The 26,186-nt window shown below is 26.6% G+C and overlaps 1 protein-coding gene across 1 annotated transcript in view; it reads right to left on the bottom strand.

Moving 5' to 3' along the window:
• Nucleotides 1–26,186, bottom strand: part of LOC111636781 (plexin-A2-like) — a 111,570-nt gene that overhangs the window by 36,484 nt on the left and 48,900 nt on the right. Inside the window, exon 5 of the mRNA XM_023382109.1 lies at nucleotides 25,385–25,485. Within this exon, the coding sequence (XP_023237877.1) occupies nucleotides 25,385–25,485 (101 nt within the window). The remainder of the gene's footprint in view (nucleotides 1–25,384; nucleotides 25,486–26,186) is intronic.

The raw sequence follows: 26,186 nt of genomic DNA, 5'->3' as shown, positions 1-26,186 counted from the left end.
CCTACAATTTTTTGTTTATAACGTAGTTTATACGGATTATTTTCAAAAAAATATACGTATTTTGGAAATGTTGAGTCGAATTAGTCTAGAATCGATTAATTTTATGAAAGAAAACCTTTCAAACAGCCGTAGTCCGTAAACTATGATTCCTACAAAATTGATTCATAAAGAACGGAACGTATCTACCGTCTTATAGGGGGATCTACTGTACAGGAATTGATATAAAAATACAAAAAAATATATTATCTTTAATGGTATCTACAAACATTAACCTCAAAATTAACATTTAAATTTTAGACACAGAAATTTTTACTATTCAAACTGTTTACTTAAGCTCATTAATTCATCATTTATGGTCATTAGCAAACTGAAGTTTTCTTACATATATTAATTCAGTATTTGAATAAACATATTTATACTTGTATTGTAATTATTAAGTAGAATTATCTATACTAATATTATAAAGAGGTAATGTTTGTAAGTATGTATGTAAGTTTCTTTGCTGCAGGTAATCTCCGAAACTACTCATCTGATTTCAAAAATTCTTTCACCAATATTTAGAATGGAACCTCAGGGTGGACACAGGCTGTATATTATTCCGTTAAACATTCATATAAATTAAAATATATAATCTAGGTTAAGGCTTTTATGTCCAACAGATGGCACTACGAGTATGACGCCCTAAGTTTGCTTTTCTGTGAGGCATTATGCTTTTCTGTGAAAATGAACTAAAGCAGATCATCATCTATCTATCTATATAAATAAAAATGTAATGTTCGTTTGTTCCTACCGATTCCTTTGAAATTTTGACACAACGCTGCATTCGAATACGCACGTGTTTTTATATAATATACGTGTCGAAATTCTCCCAACTGAAGGGAGATGGTTAGGATTAAGGCTTACAATAAAGAACTCTGCTTCTATTTATACTATTTTAGATGCAATTTTTTGCGTTTTTGATTGCGTTTTAATAGGGTATGTCAACAGAATGTACACTAAGAAGAAATTTTTCGAAAAATTTCCCGTCCCCACGAGGAAGTGTTATAAATTTATATATTTTGAGCCACAACGCGTGGCGGGGTCTGTTAGTTAGTCATAAAACTATAATCTTTAATTGCAAAATTGTTTATTAGAATTCTTAAATGTTTTCAGCTAATACATGTTCAATAGAACATACAATTCTATCTGAATTAAAATTTGAAAGGAAAAAAAAAAACTGTATATATCATTTATTACTGAAATTGTTCTATATTTTCAAGAATAAATTAGAAAATATAAAACAATACACTTTTAAATATGTTTATAAAAATAAAAATAATTTTTTTTTTTTGTATTTGGACATAGTGAGCAATGAAGATATGTTTAGTATCTGTAATGTAATTTTTACTTTAGTAAATATAAATAATAATATTTATCATATTTCATATCTTAATGTATTATATATATTAATATACAGCATTGTCTAAACATGTAAAATTTAAAGTAATTATTAATTATTCTTAATTGATTATTTTATATCAATTTAATATTGTCAGAGCACATAATTTTATATTTTTACCATAGAAGCTAATGTAGTATGTCAAAAGTCAGTTAATTATGATTGAATCATAAATAATAACTGTAGTGAGTCACTTCATTGGAAGTGACTGAATCATAAATAATAACTGAATATAACAAAAAGTATATGAATAATAACTGACATAAATAATAATATGTTCCAAACTAGTTTTAATAGCTTTTAATATACTGTATATATTGGTTAACACTGACTTTTGAGCCACCTTGTATAATTTGTGCATTCATTTCTCTCAAACTAATGGGACTAAAGAAAAATACCTTTTTGGCATAATTTTCTAAAATCAACAAAAAAATCTTTTTCTTTTACATTATTAGTAAATTTCTGTAATACACTTCTTGTGTAGTCTTGTGTTTAAATATACTAGCTCTATGACAACTTTTCTTTTTTGCTAGACTTATTACACCATCAGTCAGAAAGAGGACAAACTTTAGAAAATCATATCTTTATTTCCCTGAGTATGCATTTCTGACATTAAATCCATTTTCAATTCCATATGATATAACTGTTTAGGGAATAATTGTTTGATTATTAGTAAAGTTTGGATGTAAAAAGCCATCTATGTATATAATAATTATTCTAAATAATTTATCCCCCAAAATAACATTCTGTATTTCAAAGATTATTAATAATTAATAATTAAAACAATTAATGTTTTAATGGTTTTAACATTACATTTTAAAGTAATTATTAAAAATTTTATATGCATAAATATGTATACATATATACATACATGTGAATTTATATTTTAAATACAGTCAAACTCTGTTAACATAAAATTGAAGAGACTTAAAAATTAGAACTTTGTATTAACCGAAATCTAACATTGAAATGTTATCTTTCTATCTTACCTCATCCATGAGGATGCAAATTTACTTTGCATTAATGCAGACTTCACATAAACCAATAATGTAATAATGGGATTTTGACTGTATTTTATTTTTGTATGTTTTAAATTTAATTAAAAGAAATAATCAGTAAAAAATATATTGCAGCAGTACCAATATAAATGAACTTAAGATTATTCTTGAATGAGGATGATTTCTAACTAAAACTTAAATATTGTCATTTAGAAAACCAAGCCCAAATTTTAAAGATAATCAAATTATATGGTAAGGTATTAACTGTAAGTAGTTAGACCGCCTTCTTGTATTAAATTTAGTAATTAAAAATTAATAAAATAAATTAATCTGGAAGAAAAGATCAATCCAAATCAAAACTTAAACCTATAACTTCTTCTTACTGTATCTGCAGTATATACAATCTTCTAATGAAAACTGGAAGTCACATTATTTCAATTCAAAACTTTTCCCCTGAAAGAAGTTAATAGATTGTGAGGAACCAAGTCCAAGCATTATTTTTAGTTATTTTTTATTTTGCTTTTTATTCTATTTTTGTTTGGGGCTTATGTTTTGTTAGGACAAAGGTTTCCTCACCACTCACCTTAGAAACTTAAAAATAGAAGAAAGAGAACCAACTCACTGATGAAAAAAAGCACCGTAGAAAAACTCGCGCACACTTGTGCTCCCGAGCGGAAAAAAGTAAGTCCGCACCGAGAAAGAGGGGGGAGACCCCACAAGCACAACTTAGGAACTTGCTAAACCTTAAAGAATAAAACATCCTGAAAAATTGTCAAAAAGAATAATGTAAAAGGTTAGTGAGTATTGTTGGGAAATAGGCTGCCAGGCAGAAAGGAAAAGTTTACTGTTAGCGATAAGTATGTAAATGAGGGGAGTAATCTCAATCAGAATTGTGATGTCACCTCATAGTATAAAGTCCAAACCTCAAGTGAAGATGACCGAGGTGAGCTTCTGTTAGCGACAAGCATGGTGAGCTTCGTAGCAGCAAACGACAAGAGGTGTCCGATAGCGATAAAGTGGTTCCAAGGCGATTTGAAGTTATTCAATTTGTGGATCAAAGATTAGAAAGTCTTGAGAGTTGAGGAAAAAGGTTCTTAGTATATTGAGGTGACAATTAGGACCTTAGTTTATAAGAATTGTTGTACGTACATATGTTAAGTCTTTGAAAATTTTGTCGAATTCCAGAGGGGAATAGATTTAAGTTAGCAAATAGATTGATTTGAGTTTTGTTGGGTTGATTCTTATTGATTTTCTTTGAACAAATTTGTTGTTTAATTGTTACTAATTTTTGTACATAGTCATTATTAGAATTATTAAATATTGGATTGGTTTTGACTAACTTTGTCATTATTTCTTTCAGTGAATGCTTAAAGTCAAGGCCTGACACATTAATGTGAATCCAAGTAAAGTACCTGTTAGGTAACGGCTATTTCCGGCACACAGTCGTGTCGCTAATCGTTGTAAAAGGCGAAAATCACTTAGTACTTTACAAGATGACCAGCACAACTCTAATGTTAAAAAGGAAAAGTATGATTTACAGGGGCAAGACACTAATAATTTGAGATGGAGAGCATATACAGTATTTTAAATGAAATAAATTAAAAGTATGATTAAAAATTGCAGCCCGGCTAAATAATTGCTCGTTTCTAATTATTAAATTTAATATTATATATGGTGACATAACCAACTACGTTTATATAGTTTATTAGCTAAGTTTTAGTTTGATAATTAGTCTAGCCATATAACCTGACTACTTAACTATTGTTTGCTATCAATAAATAACTAACTTACAATATGAAAAGAAAATTGAAACTTCAACCAGCATTTAAAAAACTTGAAAAATTACAGAACATGTAATAGGAAAACATAATATCTTGGTATTTTAAAAAGTATTTTTGATAATTAGAAATAATATAACACTAGATGTGAGCAATTTTAGGAATAAACTACTAAGTTATAATAATAGGTTTTGAAATCTTTTTACAGATTTGAAATCAGAAAGACTGACGTAACAGTTGATATAATTAACAACATACCAGTACATAACTTGAATACAATACATAAATAAATTTATATTTCAGTTTTTACATTTGTCAAACAAAATTTAAAGAAAATTATAAATTTTAATACAAAAATAAGTATAATTCAAAGAAAGTAATAAATGTCACTAATAAATATTATAAATGCCATAACAGGTTAATATTTATTTAAACAAATCTACTATTACTATCTTCAAATAGTTTGTTCAATGACTTGTTGACTAGATGCAGAGACAGAAAACCCGACATAGGTATGTTAAGGTAAGTGCATACTTGGGTGGACAAGGGACAGAAAAAAATCTGCTTATATTATAAGCTATGGACCTGCACACACTAGATAAATGAACAGGTAACAAAAACAAATCACAAGAGAAAATCCATCTTGCACTCTTGAGGAGACAACATTTCCATCTGTCCACCTGGACCCATCAAGGTCACTAACCAGATGCCCAAAACTTCCTATGCTCCACTTATTAACAGAAATTGCTTTTTTTTTTTTTTTCCTGAGAGGGAGCACTGTTATTTGAGCCCATTTCTTTTATTGGTTTTGGTTTTATTAATTTATTTATTACTTGAAAAAGCAATTATTACTACAAAGAATTATATAATTAACAGCGTACTCTTCTAATAATATTGTTCTGCATCAAATTTGCTCTAAATTCACTGAAATCTGAAATGCAACCAAGTGTGTGCACTCTGATGTAATTCCATCCACTCAAGTGTGCACTTACCCTTGTAAGAATTAGCTAAGCATGCTGCAACAGTTTTCAAGGAAAAGATAAGCGATTTGAAAAAATCAACTATAAAACAATCTTCAACAATAAATGTACTACTAATAAGTAAAACGGCAAAGCCGTATTTGGAACAAGACTATGTCTCGGAGACTCTCTACTAAGCAGGATCACTTCAACGCTCAAGGTGGGTTGTGTTCTCATTCTCCAATCTTCTTTGGTATCATTGGTTTTGAGCACAATCATTCAAACTTCACTGGCCATGGCCATGACCATGTGCCAATGAAGTCGACCACAATGCATTTTTGGTGAAATTAACTTATCCCACTTCGAAATTGCTCTCCATTGCATGTCACCCTGGGTTGAATTTTTGTCAATGCTTAATGAAAATTTCCCATTTTTGAAAAAAAAAATAATCGTGGCTATCGTATCATCCGAAATTATGTTTTTATTTTGCACAAACAATATATATTAATAAATGTAAAAATAAAAAATATATATATTTTGGAAATTAGTTTTAATATACAGTAGAACCTCCATTATCCGGATTTTCGATTATCCGGATTGTTCAAAATAAACAAAAATTTTATGAATTTGCTGATTTGCACTTGGCGAATTACGATACTGTTTATGTACATGATGGAATGCATAACTTTGTTTGTTTCAACAACATCTCACCCAGCACAGTGGTCGTAAACTCTTAAATATATTTTACGTAGTAATAAAAATATAACTTGACATACGTATTTATAAATAATTTATATTCAAATTACATCATTTCTATGACCAAGGGCGGCGTAAGGCATGGACGACGTGGGCCACCGCCTATGCCTCGCGGTCCGAAGGGCCTCGCGCCTCGAAGGTTTATGCATTACTTAAAAGCCGCGAACGCGACGAAAAAATTTTACTCGTCATAAAACGATAAATAGTTTGTCAAATTTTTATTCATAAAAATGCAGTTTCAACTGCTTTTTATTTTATAAAATCCGTCTTCTTGCGCCACCAGAGGGCCTTTTAAACAATAGGTAGTCTGTTAGCGTTGGTCAGTAGTAGTCCAAATTCAATACGAACGTTTGTTTCTTGAAAATTTGATCACGATTTAAATACAGTATTTACTTTTAATATTACCGATATGTCATCGAAAAGAAAACGTGTTGTATTATCATTAAAAGACAAATTAAAGTGTTTGTTTCGATTATCCGGATTTTTCCTTATCCGGACAACCTTCATCCCCAATTAGTCCGGATAATCGAGGTTCTACTGTATAATTATAATGACTAGCACCATCTACTTTGAAAAATGTTCCAATTCTGAAACGAGATATCTCGGGTCAACCAGTCAAGGTCAGCACATGGCAACCAGAGATATGTGGAAATAACTCGGGACATGTAAATGGGTTTTTTTCAAAGATTCGTTTGTCAAAATTCGATTTCTCATTTTGAACTTTCCAATGCATGTGTTTGTCAAAATTCAATTTCACAATATTCGTATTTCCAACTTCCCAATAAGCAAATCATGTACAAATCTCGCACTTGCACCTGTTTGTAGAAACAGTCTCAGCATTTCATATTTTCTTTTGACCCAGTTATTGGTCCCCTGACTACCTACAAGTCTGGATTTTTTTATGCGCACATGATTTGGGCACCAAATACTCTGTGCCAAATATCAACTCCTTCATACCTCTAAGCTGGTAACACAGCAGGCAGTATGATTTTATAAACAAGGCACAGTCTTGTCAATAATTATTTCAATACATATAGTTTGTTAATATAGCTAAATAATTTAGTTTTATATATTTTCTTTTTTAAATATTTTTATAAGATTTCCTGTTAAATATTCATTGAGTATACTCTAATTTCTAGCAATTAAAAAATGATACATTTTGTTAACCGCTAAATACAGTTGACCCCCATAACACTGTTGATAATTTCGTTTTATATGAATTCCATGTTGTATGAATCACTTAGATTTTACAAATACATGAGCCATTCACAGCCCGGCACACATATTTGTAAAATCTAAGTGACTCATACAACATGGAATTCATATAAAATGGAATTATCAACAGTGTTATAGGGGGGTCAACTGTATTAAAACATTTAGATAGTTTTGATCTCAAAGTAGATATTTTTAGTTAATTTTAATTGTTTTACAAGGATACTTTTCTTCTCAGAAAATAATTTATTCATATCATAATTCTATGTTAGTTTAAAGACAATGTTGTACTATGCTGATGATTTGATTTCTCAATATCGGTACTTTGTACTCAGGGCCATTGAGAGCTTGAATGGCTCTGGAGTAGAGTGGGCTCCTTTTGCTAATTATTTTTGAACAAATTAAATGCATTGCTATTTTAATAATAAAGAAATATTCTATCTTAAAGATTTTATTTTTTGTTAGTAAAGCTAACATTAATTTATAGGGGTAGGAACTACTATGGGCCCCCTAAGTTTACTTAGGGTCAGGAGAAGATTCCCAGCTTCCTTATCCTCTTGACAGTTCTGTTTGTACTGAATTCTCTATTTATAATTAATATAATTGATGTATTTAGCCTTTGGCATTAATGTAATTAATTATAATACAGTGGTACCTCAGGATACAAAATTTCTGTTCCGAAACTGAGATCGTGTCATGAAAATGTTGTAAGGTGAATCATTTTTCCCCATACGATTACATGTAAAACCAAATAATTCGTTCCAACACAAAAAACACACTCAAATTAAAGCTAAGTAGTACATTAAAAAAATAACTATAGTAAGGAAAACACTGAAAAATGCATTTTGTAGTTGTAAATGTATAAATAATCATAATAGAATAATAACTGATAAAAAAAAATGTAGTTTTATTTGCACTTTACCTTTGAGGATAGACGACGGTGGAAGTGTGAATTGGTGGCAGAAGAGAGTGAGAAGGGAAATGATACTANGATATTACGACTTCAATATTTGTGGCAGACAGACATAAAGTCGAATAAAATGTCTTAAACTTGATTTTTATTTTTCCATATATATTTTGACAAACAACATATAATCGAGAATGACATAACTCGAGGTATACCTGTATTTAAAACATCTTTCCATATTCATTTCTTTTATTCAAATAATTATAACTACATGATTTTTTGCCTTACCCATCCCTTGCCAATGTGTTCATTTGTGGTCTTTTCTTATTTCCTCCATCTCATAAACCAGGATGTTGTTAATGGATGAAACTCTTACCCAGTTGCTGCCATTGCAACATGTAACAGTAGATCTATCCAAAATAGCACAATGTACTTACAGTCTGAATAAAAGTTGCACATTTGCATAAAATTTTGCCCAGTGTAGATCATGACAAGTCACAGTTTCAGTGATTCAATTCTTGATATACAAGGTATGTTCCATAATTAATGCGACCAAATTCATTTAAAAAATCATTTATTGAACATATTCTTACAATTAGTCAAAAATCTTCGAAATAGCACCCTCCTGCATCGATACACTTGTGAATGCGGTGTTGCAGACCTGGAAGGCATTTTGGAAGGCTTTCTCCAGAATGTCCTTTAGAGCTGATATAACATAAGCCTTGATATTTTCAATTGTGTCCCAATGTTTCCCTATCATGGTCCCTTTTAAGCGATGAAACAAAATAAGTCAGCGAAAACCAGGTCAGGACCGTAGGGAGGCTGGTGAATCAATGGGGTATGGGTCCTAGCCAGGAAATCATTGGCAACAAAGGGGCTGTGGCTTGGTGCGTTGTCGTGATGAAATTTCCACGTGTCCTTGATGTCGCTTCGGTAGGGTGCAACCCTCCTTTTCAGTCTTTTGAGCACTTCCAATTAGAAAGCTGCATTCACAGACAGAAGTGAATAAAAAATGGCACTGTGAACTAATGTAATGTCATATGGTGAGATTTTGTTCGTATCGTGGAGCAAAAATATGTTCGAATTTCATGTTGTATCCTGAAAATTTCTTATGATGGGGCGTTTGTATCCTGAGGTACCACTGTACTAAATAATTTGTTTTTTAATTTATAATTCCTTAAATTAACTACTTTCTTTATTACCTTTAACAAGATCATTGATTATTTGAATATTTTACTGCTAAGTGTAATGAAGCTCCAATATTGTTTTTACATTTTAATTTAACAGTTTGTACAACTCATTCATTTGAAATTAGTCATAATATTATTCCAGAAGTATAAATGGAGGAGACACATTAAGACCACACAAATACAGCAAAATTTACTTTCTTATAACTTTTAAGTTTCCATGAAGATTTGCACATTCATATTTCTCATGGAGGGCAAATAAACTAATTTTAGTTAGTTTCACTTTTTCATTCTGTTGTGATAATGGAGGAAATGTTTTTTTTAGGAACATGGTAAACTGCTTATAAAATTTTAAAAAATTCTCAGACATTTATATCTTCACATAAAATAAAATTAACTTATGCTAGAATGTATGAACTTTATTATTTAAATTTTTTAAATAAACTTTTTGTTTAACATTTCCTCTCAACTAAGCAGATGAATTAAAGGACATTAAATTTCAGGGTTCAGAATTTAAAAATTTATTAAATTATTATTATTATTATTTTTTTTAATTCTATTCTTACTTTATAAGTGTATTAAACAAACAGTTTAAACATAAAACCTATTGTGTTTTAAATTTCTCCAATTGTTAAAACAAAAAAAAAATTAATTTTCAAGGACATGGAATTTTACAATAATCAAATTTTGACCCTAACTTGTTTAGAATATGGTATTTACTAAAACTATTTTTAACTAGACAGATAAGAAAATATTTTCTAATTAAAAAAATAAAGTTGTGCTAGGCAAATTTAAAATTTAGAAATGATAAGAATGTAACTAATATGTTTATTATTTTATTACCATATTCTAAATTTACTGCTTTCAAATATTATCTGATGACATTTTCTTTTAATTATATAGAATAAATATTGATATACAACATAAATTATATTCTAAAAATATTTTAATATACAGGGTGTTTATAAATGAATGGTGCGGTTTTAAAAATGAATAATAAATCTATTATTACCTTAATCTCGAGCATTGACCGAGTTTATGTACTGTCAATGCCCATGTCCCTTGAGGAACTGTGTGATTGGATAAAGCATGACCATCACGGAGGACATGCTACACCATGTATGGTAAGAATTTGATTACCGTGCAAATGTGTGTCATGTGACCATGGGTGCACATATTGAAGGATTGTGATTAATGCATAAAAAAAACTTGGGCAGTTGCTGCTGCTTATGCTGTAAGGTTTGCCCATATAAGGTAATAAATAGATGTATTATTAATTTTTAAAACCGCACCATTCATTTATAAACACCCTGTATAGTTGAAGTATTTTTCATATTCATAAATCATTTTTCATTTGATTTCATGAAACCATAATATTGCATCACCAACTTAAGCTTTTTAAATATACTACAAAAATCTTTTAAATGCTTAATAAACAAAAAATAATTTTAGGAACTATATAAAGCTATACCAAAAGACTTACTAAGACACCTTATCTTGCAGCCGAAGTTTATTACTTCAAACGTTTTCGGTCATGTTAAATGACCTTTCTCAAGAAAAAGAAATAAGAAAAAGCAAAATAAAAGATAAAAAACTGTATAAATCAAACGTTTAGTACTAACGAACAAATCTTTTGGTATTAATAGTATGCAGTCTCGAACAAATTTATATAAAGCTATTTAAAATTAATTTTTTTTTAAATAAATAAGATTAACTAATAAAAATATAAAATTGGGATAAATAGACTAATTAAAATTATAATTATATTCCAATATTAAATTTCATTTCAAAATAGTCAAAATTGCCAACGGTAAATATCCTATATTATAAAATATTAAGTAATTCTCTGAAATTTTTAAACAATGTTATGCTTAAAACTCTAATTTAGAATAATGAGACTATCCAAAATAAGAACTTTATCAATGAAGGTATAAAATATGATAACCAGTGTGCTAAAAAGATAATTAAATGATATTATTAAATATTGTATCAACCAATATTCACTAATTTCATGTATCTATCACTAATACAGGAGGATGCAAAATAATTTAATTAGGTATTTTTTCATATAATCTTAAACGTCCAAAATTTTTTTTGAAGGCAACAATCATTATTTGAAATATATAACTTTAGAAAATGATGAAAAAATAAGCCAAATGTGATAATTATTTTGATTTATAACTTTTTACTTTGCCCAATAAAACTGCTCTTTTTCAATTAGCAAGAGATAAAAAACAGACATAGTTTTGTTAAGAATTGTTGAAAGAAAAGTAATATATACCTACAATAAATCTACACCAATATCTTTACTTGATAGTTATTATGCTGTCTGTTGAATGTCAGCTTAGAAAATTACTTTACAAATTAACAAGAACATTCATTTCATGGTTAATCTATTTATTTTCATAAACCAAAAAGTATACTGTATTATAAAAAACAAAATGAAACATGCATGATAATGTTAATATAAAGATTATGTTTGCATTAGTATTAAAGATGAATGGTTATTAATAACAAAATGAAAATGCTCATTAGTTTGTGTGAGGTGACTTCCCAAGAAGACACTATATCATTTCAATTAAGTATCAAGCAGAGATAATGTATTACATTTTTTGGGTCTGTAATTTCATTACAATGCAATTGTTAATGAAATAGTTTTGTTATTTTTGCATTAAATAGATGGCATAAAATAAATTTCTCACTGAAAAGTTAGATTAAAAGTTAAAAATTGTAACATCATAATTGTATTAACATTATTTTTTATCATCATATTCTGATATTTATAACTTTTAAATGATCTTATAATCTTATAAATAATGTCTTTAAAATTTTTGTAACTTTGAAATTACACAAGAAAACATGTGATATTTTAAAAAATTATTATATCATGTACACTGAGAATACATTAAACATATATTTGCACATTAAGTATAAATTATCATGTAATATCCATTAGATATTACATGATAATTTATGAATAGATGTAGTTGATGATGATAATTTTAAAAACATAACTCATTTTAAAATTGTGAATCAATTTTAAATAATGAAAATAAATTGAATACACCAGTAAAAAATCATTTTGAAAACAAATTATGTATTGAAGCATTTAACATCTATCAAATTATTAACATTACAATTATAAAAATGCTATTGTATTTCTTGAATTATACTTGCATGACACAGAAAAAATGAAACTGTAACAGATGATGAATTTATACAGGAAGAAGAACAGAATTTAGTGAAAAAATTACAAAATTTATTGACTATAAACCTTAAAGTACACATTGTTAACTGATTTATTATATTTAAACCTGGGCAACATAATAAACCAAATCCTAGTCTTATGAAGTAACAAAAAATTTGTTCTGACTTCTTACGTTTGCATAGCCAGCCATCTCTCATATTATATAATGATAATAATGTTACAGTGACAGAATGAATTAAGGAAATACAGTGGTACTTCAGGATACAAAATTAATCCATTCTGAAACTGAGATTGTATCATGAAAATGTCGTAAGGTGAATCATTTTTCCCCATACGATTACATGTAAAACCAAATAATTCGTTCCAACACAAAAAACACACTCAAATTAAAGCTAAGTAGTACATTAAAAAAATAACTATAGTAAGGAAAACACTGAAAAATGCATTTTGTAGTTGTAAATGTATAAATAATCATAATAGAATAATAACTGATAAAAAAAAAATGTAGTTTTATTTGCACTTTACCTTTGAGGATAGACGACGGTGGAAGTGTAAATTGGTGGCAGAAGAGAGGGAGAAGGAAAATGATACTAAAACTTAACTTACATAACATAATGTAACAATAACTTAAAAATAACTTAGAAAAGATTTTTAAAAATTATTGTTGTTTTATTTTTTATTTTTTTAAAATTTTTATCCATTGCTTTTTGCTTTCTTTCCTTCTCTTCCACCAGCACTTTCACTGGATTGAGGTTGCTTGGTAAAATATCTATCCAAAGAGGCTTTGCCTACTTTTTAAAATGTTTCTAAAATTACTTAGGCAAATGTCATTACTCCGAGCAGCAATACAGCTAGTGTGAACCTTTTCGGGGTGTTTCTTTTCAATAAAATCAGTCACTTTCTGATAATACCTCAAGATTTCCTTCTACGACGAAGCAAACACGCAGACTGAGACCAACGAACAGAAGTGAATAAAAAATGGTGCTGCGAACTAATGTAACATCGTCTGGTGAGTTTTTGTTTGTATTGTGGAACAAAAATATGTTCGAATTTCATGTCGTATCCTGAAAATTTCATATGCTAGGGCATTTGTATCCTGAGGAACCACTGTAATAACAATTTTTTAAAATTAGCTTCTTAGAATTTGCTATTAGGTCGGACATCATCATCAAGAAGAATTCCTAAAACTAAATCACAGGCTAACAGCTATCATTGTTGAGCAAATACAATGATTAAGATGACATTGTTTATCATATTTAAATATATTTTTAAAAATAAATTTCATGTTTAGTGTTGCCACCAGGCTGGTTTTCACCCAGACTAGCTAGTTTTTAAATTCACAGTCCAGATTAATTATTAATTTGTCTGGTTTTTGTAGAAATTGTGAAATTATGATGAAACAAAATAAATTTACAAAAGTATTTGTGAGTATTTTATTTTAGCGGTTAAAGACTTTATTCCCCATCTTATCCCTAGGCTAAGCATGACAGAAAATGTACTTTTAAAATTTTAACTTGCAAATATCTCTGGCAAATATTATAGTTTGTTCCAATACAAACTATAATATTTGCCAAACTATAATTGAGAAAAATTACATAAAAATAAATACTAATTATTTTTTATTTACTGCCTTAAAAGCATATTTTTGGTTTGAATTTGAAACCATATGAGGCATGCACAATGTCATTTTACAGCCAAGAACTGAACAATGCCAGTTTTAAACCAACAAATATTAATATTAAAAATCTCTGGCAAATATTATAGTTTGTATTGGAACAAACTATAATATTTGCCAGAGATTTTTAATATTAATATTTGTTGGTTTAAAACTGGCATTGTTCAGTTCTTGGCTGTAAAATGACATTGTGCATGCCTCATATGGTTTCAAATTCAAACCAAAAATATGCTTTTAAGGCAGTAAATAAAAAATAATTAGTATTTATTTTTATGTAATTTTTCTCAATTATTTTCATATAGTTTATTATTATATGTAACCATTACTGATGTTAGTTTTCAAATTTCTATATTTATATTATATATTGTATCAGATACAATGTATTTTTTGTAACTTAATAACACATACCAACATTAATAATAATATTTTTTATTCTTAGTTTTATATATTATTTTTGCAATTAATATCAGATATCTGACTGTTGTTATTTATTTTTGGATATGCCACATGTGATTGTTGTATTATAATACTTTAATATCATGTACATGTTTATCTTCTAATAAAAAAAAAATTTATTTTCTACTCACAACACAAAACCTAAGTTTTTTATTTCTAAGTATAACATCCTAATTTTAAAATGTCCAGGTCAGCAATTTTGAAAAAGGAAGCAACACTGTTTACACTTTTAATGATAAATTATGAAAATAATTTATTAAAAAGCACTTTTGCCCTTTTTTATCTTTGGAATCTTCAATTATAATACATAGCAAAATTCAATTCTTTTAGAATGTTTGAGTGTGAAATTTTAAAATAATTAAATCATGTTTTGTAACAGAAAATACCTTCAATAATAAATAAGAGTAGAAGTGCTTTTAATAAATTATTTTCATAATTAATTATCAAAAATGTTATTACAACCTTTTATTCAACAGAAAAGAATAAAGCCATATCTTAAATTTTTTAATAGCTGGTATCTTGCTTAGGGTTTGTCCATAAACCATATCTATTCTAGTTAGGTTAAACCTCTCCTCTTGGTGGTCAAATATTGTCTCTAGCCCACCCTATAAAGAAACTATGTGAAAATTTCCAGATCCTCTTTTTTTGGAAAAGTTAAATTATACCACGAAAATCAAAAATATAATGGGAAAAATAAAATTTAGTAATACAATCTACACTTGAAATATACTTTGGTCTATATTGACTAGCGTGTCTTTGATTCAAATTGCCTGAAAGATCTTCCCAATTTATAAATATTCTTATGACCTTATAAAATTAATTAAAATTGTCTTATTATTCTCTGGAGTCCGAGTCCTTTAGAGTATAACTTCATATTTCAAATAAAAAATGAATTTTATTTTCAAAACACTAATGTTGGCATTAATGTTTTATTGATAAACATTCCAACAAAGACACCAATAAACAGCACAAAATGAAATAAAATTAATTAAAACAAACATTTTCTTCCATATTAAACAGACTCTGTTAGGTCAAACAGAAAATTTAATGAATATTTAAAAAATAGAACAGAACATAAGGTTTGTCCATAAACCATATCTATTCTAGTTCATATATTGTTCATATCAATATATGAACAAATTATACTAACTTCTTGCACATGGAGATTTGCATATGCTCTGTGTCTTTGTTGGAGTATTTGTACAGTACATTAAACCAGTACTATAGTAGTGATTGTTCCATTATAGATTTATTTCACAGTACATTTCTCTACAGCACACATACTGGATAAATTGCATAAAATGTATTGAAAATAGCACTTTCACCTTAACACAGATCATACACGTACTGATACTTTATAAAAATCAGTTAATTCAATTGGCAAACTATAAAAATATCAATATATTACTAAATGCAACATATAATACAGGTATATCTCGCCTTACGTCGGTAATTTGTTCCAGGAGAGGTGACTTAAGTCGAAAAATGACATAAGTCGAATTTACTTGTCTCCGTATTTATTTGTCACTAGGCTAAACCACAAATAACCATTTCCAGTTCTGTATTTTATTTATAAATGCATTTTTTAATAATATGTGGTTAATAAGAATCTATTTTAAGCTTACAAGCAAATAAATTTTAGTTTTTAATATAGTACAGAAAAAGTAATCTAAATTTATGAATTCATGTACAGTATGTACAATACATAGTTGTAAATATACCATACATGTTTACAATTTGGCGATGTTTACAGAACATCACGAACTCTTTATTTGTGAATGTGGTTTGCTCTAAGGCATTATAAAATAAGATAATTTTGTAAGGTTAAATAACAAATACAGTTATTAAAATTATCTTGTGACAGTAGAAAATAAACTAATTTATATTAAATTTACCAATATCGAAAGGTGCTGACAACGACGCCAAACAGTAGATATTGGAGCTACCATGGAAAACACCAATATTAAGCACTTAAAGACAGCTAAATAAGATGACAACACAGAAACACAGATGTTTTCATGTTTCATTCTCCAGGATTTATGTTTCATTTACTGTAAATGTATATATTTTAATATGATTTTATATGCTTTAACACTTTTCTAGTGATATTACGACTTCAATATTTGTGGCAGACAGACATAAAGTCGAATAAAATGTCTTAAACTTGATTTTTATTTTTCCATATATATTTTGACAAACAACATATAATCGAGAATGACATAACTCGAGGTATACCTGTATTTAAAACATCTTTCCATATTCATTTCTTTTATTCAAATAATTATAACTACATGATTTTTTGCCTTACCCATCCCTTGCCAATGTGTTCATTTGTGGTCTTTTCTTATTTCCTCCATCTCATAAACCAGGATGTTGTTAATGGATGAAACTCTTACCCAGTTGCTGCCATTGCAACATGTAACAGTAGATCTATCCAAAATAGCACAATGTACTTACAGTCTGAATAAAAGTTGCACATTTGCATAAAATTTTGCCCAGTGTAGATCATGACAAGTCACAGTTTCAGTGATTCAATTCTTGATATACAAGGTATGTTCCATAATTAATGCGACCAAATTCATTTAAAAAATCATTTATTGAACATATTCTTACAATTAGTCAAAAATCTTCGAAATAGCACCCTCCTGCATCGATACACTTGTGAATGCGGTGTTGCAGACCTGGAAGGCATTTTGGAAGGCTTTCTCCAGAATGTCCTTTAGAGCTGATATAACATAAGCCTTGATATTTTCAATTGTGTCCCAATGTTTCCCTATCATGGTCCCTTTTAAGCGATGAAACAAAATAAGTCAGCGAAAACCAGGTCAGGACCGTAGGGAGGCTGGTGAATCAATGGGGTATGGGTCCTAGCCAGGAAATCATTGGCAACAAAGGGGCTGTGGCTTGGTGCGTTGTCGTGATGAAATTTCCACGTGTCCTTGATGTCGCTTCGGTAGGGTGCAACCCTCCTTTTCAGTCTTTTGAGCACTTCCAATTAGAAAGCTGCATTCACAGTGGTCCCGGCAGGTACAAATTCGGGGTCTTCTTTGATGTCAGAGGCATCAAAGAAGACAATGAGCATGGTTTTGATCCTGAACTTGCTCATGCATGCCTTCTTGGGGCAGGGTGATGCTGGGGTGTGCCACTCTGAACTCTGCCTTTTTGTCTCAGGGTCATACTCAAAAATCCATGACTCATCACCAGTGATAAATAAGTTTAAAAAATTTGAATCAGTTTCACACATTTCCAAGATCTCTTGGCACCAGAGCACTCGCATGTCCTTCTGTTTGTCAGTCAACAAATTTTGAGACAAGTTTGATGCACACTTTTTTCGTGTTTAAATCTTCACTCACAATGCGATAAATGGTTGTTTTCGTCATGTTTAGAGTATCTGCTATCAATTGAAGGCTCAACTGCCTGTCATAGTTCAAACAATCACGCACACACGTCACATTTTTGTCGATTCGGGAGGTTAATGGATGTCTACTGCGGGGTTCACCAATGACCTCCTCTCAGCCATCCTTGAATGACTTGTGCCATCGGAAAACTTGTGATTTGAACAAGCAATCACTCCCAAAGGCCTGCTAAATTAATGTATAGATTTTGGTGGCAGACTCCCCAAGTTTAATGCAAAATTTGATACTGTAACGTTGCACTACAAAATGATCCGTGCCATGTTATATTAATTAACTCAAACCGGGGTTCACAAGAACGAACATCCTCACCTGCTGGCAGCTTGGAGGCAAATGAGACCAAGCGAGTTTTGAAGCTAATATCCCACACAACCTGGCGCAGCAGGTTAGAACTAGCTACAGCATATCATCGCGTCATGAAAAAATTGGTCACATTACTTATGGAATGCACCTTGTAAGTATAGTAATATATTTTCACAAACTGGAAAACATCAGCAAATATTGACTTTACTTAACAGTTTTGAAACACTAACTTTTACTGATTTTACTGACTAGTTTCCATTCCTTATTTATAGCATAATCTAATGTATTCTACCAACAAAATTCTTTTATTTTTGGACTTAATGAGAATCACATAAGAGGTGAATAGATTAAAATTTATAGAATGAGTTCAGAATGTCAATGATAATTGTTAATTATCGATATTTGAAATTTCTATTAAGACTGAAAAGAATTAAATAAATAGAAAAAAAAAGCAGAAGAAAACAAGGAAGCAAAGAATGAAAATACCCATATTCAAATAATACTAACTTCAAATTAAACAACATTTACAACATCAAATAATAAACAACAAATTATAAAAAAATTTGGAAAAATTTTATATCATTAACTAAAAAGCAAAGGTAAAAGGCATGAAACTTGTAATAATGAACTTTAAAGATTTAGAAAGTAAGAAAGAAGTAGTGAATAAATAATATTAATACATCATTAAACTGTAATTTTATAAAGTAAATATATAAAATATTCTTTAATTGAATTAATTNGCATGAAACTTGTAATAATGAACTTTAAAGATTTAGAAAGTAAGAAAGAAGTAGTGAATAAATAATATTAATACATCATTAAACTGTAATTTTAAAAAGTAAATATATAAAATATTATAAGTAACATATAAAAAAAGCATTACTTATTAAGTTAGTATTAAGTAATATAAATTTAAAACATTAATTTTAAAAGGTATTTTAAATTTAAAATTATAAAGTTAAAACAAAGTTTTACTTAGTTAAAAAGCAACAATGATATCAAATCACTATAATATAATTTGTAAATATTACAAAAATCTGAATAAAATTTATGTATATTTAGATGCTAAAATTATTTATGGAGATATTTGTTTGTAAAAATACAATGGGAGTTCAATAACTAAAAAACAAATAAAAAATATATAGTATGTATTTTCAAACAGATATTATTGTTATAGTAATAAATATCAAGTTATACCTAATTGTTGTATGTACATGATATAGTAACTAGATATATTCAATGATAATGAAAAAAGAAACAATATTAGCTATGATTTTGTATTTAGTTTCTGATTTAAATTCTATATTTATTCATTAAAATATATATTACATCCATCTATTTGTCAAAACTTTTGTAACTCAAATAAAAACAAGAAAGAAACCTAATATAATAAATTCAAAATGAAAACGTATTTTAATAAAGATACAATTTAGGAAACAAATTATAAAAAATAAAAATTTTAAATTAATATTAAGTAATTTTATAAATTTAATCCCAGAAATATATGCTTTAAATAAATCAACCAGGATAAAAAAAGAATCAGATAAATTCTGGAAAAAATACAACATAATAATTCTAACAATTAATTATTGATAAAAATAATTATATGTAAATAAAAAAATTTTATATTTAATTACCTTAAAATATATATTCTAAATAAGTAGAATTAAAATTAATTCCTGGGTATCCCAAAAAAATATTAAAAATAGTAATTATCTTATATATCGTGTATATAGATATATCTATGTAATTGTATCTGTCTGACCTATACTTTGCATTACACTTGACCTGATAAATGATACAGAACACATTTGACTAGAAAAACTACAGCTCAAACAAGTCTAATGCTTATCAGAACATCCTGAAAGATAATTGTAAAGAATTTTTTTATATTTACAATATGTAATAACATATTTAATTCATAACAGATTGAATAAGAGAATGAATTCAGCTATATTCAATCTGATGTAAACTGAATCTGAAAAAAATATTATATTGTATTATTCAATAAAGAGATCAAAATCTTTGATTATTCTTCTAGTTATAAAACATGACAGAAATTTTAAATTAAAATATATGTTTGAAATGCTATAAAATATAAAACTTTAAAACTATTCGAAAAAAATACTCTAAAATATTACATAAAGTTATAAAAAAATTTCAAAAAGTTTAATTATATATGATGTTTACTCATCTATAATTCATAATTGATAGTGGATTATTTCAAAACAGAATGTTGCTAAGCTTTTAATCACATCAATTTACAAACAAAACATTTTTTCAAGAAGCCATAAAAATTTGCCATAGTTTCAAAACAACTTATAACATGTAACCATATCTAAAAAACAATAATAATCAATTGTTTCCTCTCAATAATAATCTTCCCTATGTAAAAATTATAAAATTAATAAAGTTTTCAAAACTTTCAAAAATATCATATTGAAAATGGAATTTCAGTAAAGCAGCACCATGTTAATTTTGTTAATAAAACTTTTTCAAGTAAAAATAATTAAATATTGTAAAAAGAGAGAAATTTTATTCAAAAGAAATTATTTACTGATTTACATTTTAATGCTTAAACATTAAATATTTTAAAATAAAAATTTAATATACAGTATATTAAAATTTTTCCATTTTAAACTTTCATGATTGACATATAAAAGAATAAATATACTAAACCAATTTTCTCCAAAACAAAAATTAATAATTATAGCCTTCATATATAGATTAACCTTGATATTATATAACATCTTTCAAGGAAAATAAAAATAACATTGATCTAACTTACTTAATATATAATTTTCTAATTAATAAATTATTCAATTATTTTAATATTTAAAGTATTCATAAGTAAGACAAGTAATAAGAATATTACCTATTCAAATTAAATAATTTTTTATATTTAAAACATAAAAAATAAAAATGCTCTATTTCTCAGTTCCTTTAAATATACTTTGTAAACAAATATATATCACAACAAACTTTCATGATATGTTAAACAGATTTCAAGATATACAAAATACTAAACTTGTTTTTCCATACTAAATATTTTATACATTAGAAACATTTGGCATAAAAAATAAAAAATAAATTAACATTACACCTGAGTCATGATATATAATGAATTTCTGATAAAAAGGCACTAAAACCTGATGGATTTAAATTAATATTTCATTAGATCTTTCAAATATAACTAAAAAGTTATTTTTTCAAAAATCTGATTACAGAAAAACTACCAAAACTTCTTTACAAAAAAAGGTGATAAAATGCAAGAAATGTAAAATAAGTACTACTAAATTTTGGAAGATAATCTTGTGATTTCATGCTGGAATTATTTAATCTGAGTGATAATTATTAGGAAAAAATATGCTTAAAGAAATATAATATCATTAACATGAAATCTTTATTTGTTGACAGTATCAACATGCAAGACAAAGAAGAAATTAAATTTATGTACTTATGAAATATTAATAAAAAAAGTTTTGTAAATATGAATCAAATTCCTGTTTTAATTCTCAGATTTCATTTAATCTTTGATCAAATAAAAAACATTTAAACATTACTATTTGCAAAATATCAATAAAAAGTGACAATAGTTGGCTTTATTATTATAATGTATCAGGTTTTCATAGAGTAGTTTGTTTATATCAACAAAAATTTCTAAATAATAGGAAATATTACTTTTCATTACATATTTTTATTTTTTCGGATAATTGTTCTTCAAAACAAAAATTTCAATCTACATTGTTTGTTTAAATTCAATCAAGGAATCATCTTCCAAAAGTTTTTAATATAGTTTTTAACCACTTGGTTAATAGTGGTGTTTGTGAAACATGATTTTGATATATCCTTGAATCAACTCTACCTTAAATTTTTATTTAATAAGTTTAATTACATGATTATGGAACTATATTATAGTATATATTATAGTATAGTATATATCTTTAATTTATATTATATAATCATTTTAATTTCATAATACAATTTTATACAATTTATTACCTTTTAACAATTATTAAAAGAGTAACTATATATCAATTATCAGTATTTAAAAAAACTAATTTAAACATCAGAGTTTTTACCTTATTCATTTATTTAAAAATGAATATTTTGCTTTTATATTTATAAACTTCTCTTCATAAGAGGCTAATGCATACATCTTGTAAAAGTAAAATCTTAGAAAACTGAATTCTTAAAAAAAAACTAGAGAAAATAATAAGATAAAATAAGCAATAAATATCTTTAAATGAATGATAAAAATGTAGAAGATATGCAGTTTTAAATAATAAAAACAACAAAATGAATATGTGTAGAATTTAATTTACAAATCAGATTGTGTAGGAAAAACTTTAAAATAGAACAAAGAACATTTAAAGAATAAATCTTAATAAAGTAAGTTTATTTATTAATTTATTTATTAGCAAAGATTCTAAATTATATTTATAATAGACTGAAAGTAAACGTGATAATATTTGTATCAAACTTTGTATGTTTTGCATACTGAATTAATATTGTTTCAATATTCAAAGTTTCTCCAAATAAAATAAAAAATCTATTTTTATTTTATTTGGAGAAACTTTGAATATTGAATTTTGAATGAAATTTGAACTCATATCATTCAGTAGTTTACTAAATGCTATTACTAAATGCAAGAAACCAAATAAACTGGATAAATAACAATTTCAAAACAATTAAAAAAAAGACTTTCTGGATTACAAAGGTTTTTTTTTGTTTTGAACTGGTTGAATGATTCCTAAGTACTGCTACTAAATCATTATTACTTCTTTGAATAGACAAATGTACTAAAATTTGCATTTTAAACATTATTTGTTTATTAACAGAATTAATCATCCATTACTATATAAACATAAATATAATACTCACATCAACAAACAATCCATTATTTAATAAGTCAACTCTTTCTAAATTGAGTTGGCTTCTTAAACAATGATTTATTTGTTGACATCTGTGATATGGGGTCATTATTTCCTATTTAGGAGATAAATGAAAATAATTCTGATAATATATTTATTATAAGAATTACTTTAATAATTACATTCAAAATAATGTTGTAAAACTGATGCTCAGAAAGTATAAAATTTTAATATTCTAAAATATTAAAACTGAAAATTACACAAAAAAATACAAGTGCATTCATATATTAAAAAAATCTTAAGAATACAAAAAGGTTATCAACTAGATAACTTTTTATGTGTAATTACAATTTTTCTTCTTCCAATAATTTATGTATTTCTTTATCATATAATCATAGTATTTTGTCATTATTCTTAATCATGTAATCATAACAATACATCATTTACAAAATTAAAATGAATATTTATATATAAACAATCTAATTGCATTTCCCAAGAATATTTTACTATTAATTATACATTAATTAAATTTATTCATTGACAAATCTAAAATTAGTCAAATTGTATTATTGAATAGAACAATTGTGCTATTGTTCATATTGTATAATAATGTGAATAAATACTTATACTATTTAACAAATATTGTTTTTATTAATATTAGTTTATTCATAATGTTAACTGTTATATTGTTATAATGTGATAAAACTTTGAAAATTTATTCTACTGAACTAATTATTTTAATATTAATGACTGTATGAAACATGTCATTAATATCAAAATAATTTTCATGTTTTAATATTGTAGTTATTCTATTTTACTTTAAAATATTTCTCAACAAAGTTTGATTCTATTTGAAGGATCATAAATCTTTGTGTAATAATAAAAAAGAACACTATTATATTCATCTAGTAGATAAATTTCTTATATAAATTAAGTTGAAAATGCTAGTTTATACAATCATCATCAAATTCAAATATAATATGAAAAATAGAATTATAAAATTCAAATTGTATACTGTATATTTTTAAACTATAATTCTTTAAAACATTTATTTTAATGGGAAAGTAAACAAAACAAAACGCCAATCCATTGGGTCATAAATACTTTGAGTTTCCCAGTTTTTTCTCTTGGCAATGAATCAGAAGTCGCAAAAGTATTCATGATCTGATGGATAAGAATTTTTGTTGATTTCTCCATTAAAGTATTTTTTTTAAGGAATTAAAACTTTATGATTCTATTACTTCATTGTTATGTTTGAACTTGATGATGGCCTATAAACTAGGTTGAAAACATTAGTTTATACAGTAGACCCTCCCTATAACAGGGTAGATAATTCTGTGTTATATGAATTACATGTTGTATGAGTCACATACTGTAAACAGCTCAAGTATTTGTAAAATCTAAGTGACTCGTACAACATGTAATTCATATAACATGGAATTATCTACAGTGTTATAGGGGAGTCTACTGTATAAGAAATTAATCAATCTTCTTCATTCCCATAAAAGTAGACATCTCTAAGTAATTTCAATCTACATTGTTTGTTTAAATTCAATCAAGGAATCATCTTCCAAAAGTTTTTAATATAGTTTTTAACCACTTGGTTAATAGTGGTGTTTGTGAANTGTAATTCATATAACATGGAATTATCTACAGTGTTATAGGGGAGTCTACTGTATAAGAAATTAATCAATCTTCTTCATTCCCATAAAAGTAGACATCTCTAAGTAATTATATTATGTAAATATGTTGTATATTTATAATATACTTTGTATAATACAGTACATAACATAATTTTAAAACAATAAAGAAGCAAAACATAATTTTTGTAAAAAGATAATAGTAATAATAGTAAAAACTTTCATTATAAAGTTCATATTATAACAAATAATTTAAAGAATAAATTAGTTTAGATATTTAAAATTATCATAATCATCAAAGATAATTTTATTTATTTCTATCAAAAACTAAAATTAAAAATAAATAAATTCTCTTATATACAATTTATTAAAATAAAATTAGAAAAATCCATTTGTTCTTTAGTAATTTTATTTAATGATCAATTTAAAATATGTGTCTAACCAATTTATCTTTACAGATAAGTTTTTTATTTTAAAGAATTTTGACTGATAATTTTAAACAATAAGTATATTTTGATTTATTTCTATTAAGATTGTTTTTATAATAATTAAATTTTGTTTAAAATAATTTGACACATACTTATTTTCCAGAGAACACCAGCCACAATATGGATCTTGCGCACCTAAGCAATCTCCACAACTCTTGTAAACTTGGCACTCTTGAACTTTGATCATTGTTACCTATAAATATTTATAAAATTTATTTGAAATTAGATTAATAAATCTTCATTTTAATTATAAATATTAATCAAATTTTCTGCTTTTAAAAGTGTTGGAATGAAAATATATTCTATTCATTTAATATTATCACATTTAATATTTTCTATGCATGAGATTAAAGATTAGCATATAATGAATTTGAGAATTTAATTCAACCGTAACATGTTTCTAAAATTTGATTAATGGATATACAAAATTACTAATTTAATTTAATCTGCTTATTGCATAATATAAAGTTTTTAATAAATATAATGAAAATCCATTAATTCACCAAATTTAACATATTTTCTAACTTTCAACTTAATTTTTTTAATAAAAATAGAAATTATATCATGCTTTAAAATGCTTTCTTACAGTATAGATATTTATTTCATTACTATTTGTTTAATTTAGACTGCTAGGCAAATATTTCTCAATATAGACCAATATTTGGTTATATTACAATAGATTTGTATATGATATGTAGATACTTTATAAAAGCAGACAGCATGCTGCAATATTAACTAAATTAAAATATTTTAGTTTTAAGTGATATTAACTATTAATTGAATTGCTAAAATCAAATAATTCCAGAAGAGATTTATTTAGTTAATTAATGTTTTTCAGTTTTAAAATCAACCATTTTTTTTTACACAAAATATTCTTTAAATTCTCAATAAATA

This window comes from Centruroides sculpturatus, unplaced genomic scaffold (genome assembly GCF_000671375.1).
Source record: "Centruroides sculpturatus isolate CEXI.00-Female unplaced genomic scaffold, Cexi_2.0 scaffold1052, whole genome shotgun sequence".
Classification (NCBI taxonomy): Eukaryota; Metazoa; Arthropoda; class Arachnida; order Scorpiones; family Buthidae; genus Centruroides; species Centruroides sculpturatus.
The sequence above is the reverse complement of the archived record's forward strand: the minus strand, read 5'-3'. Positions and strand labels throughout refer to the sequence as shown.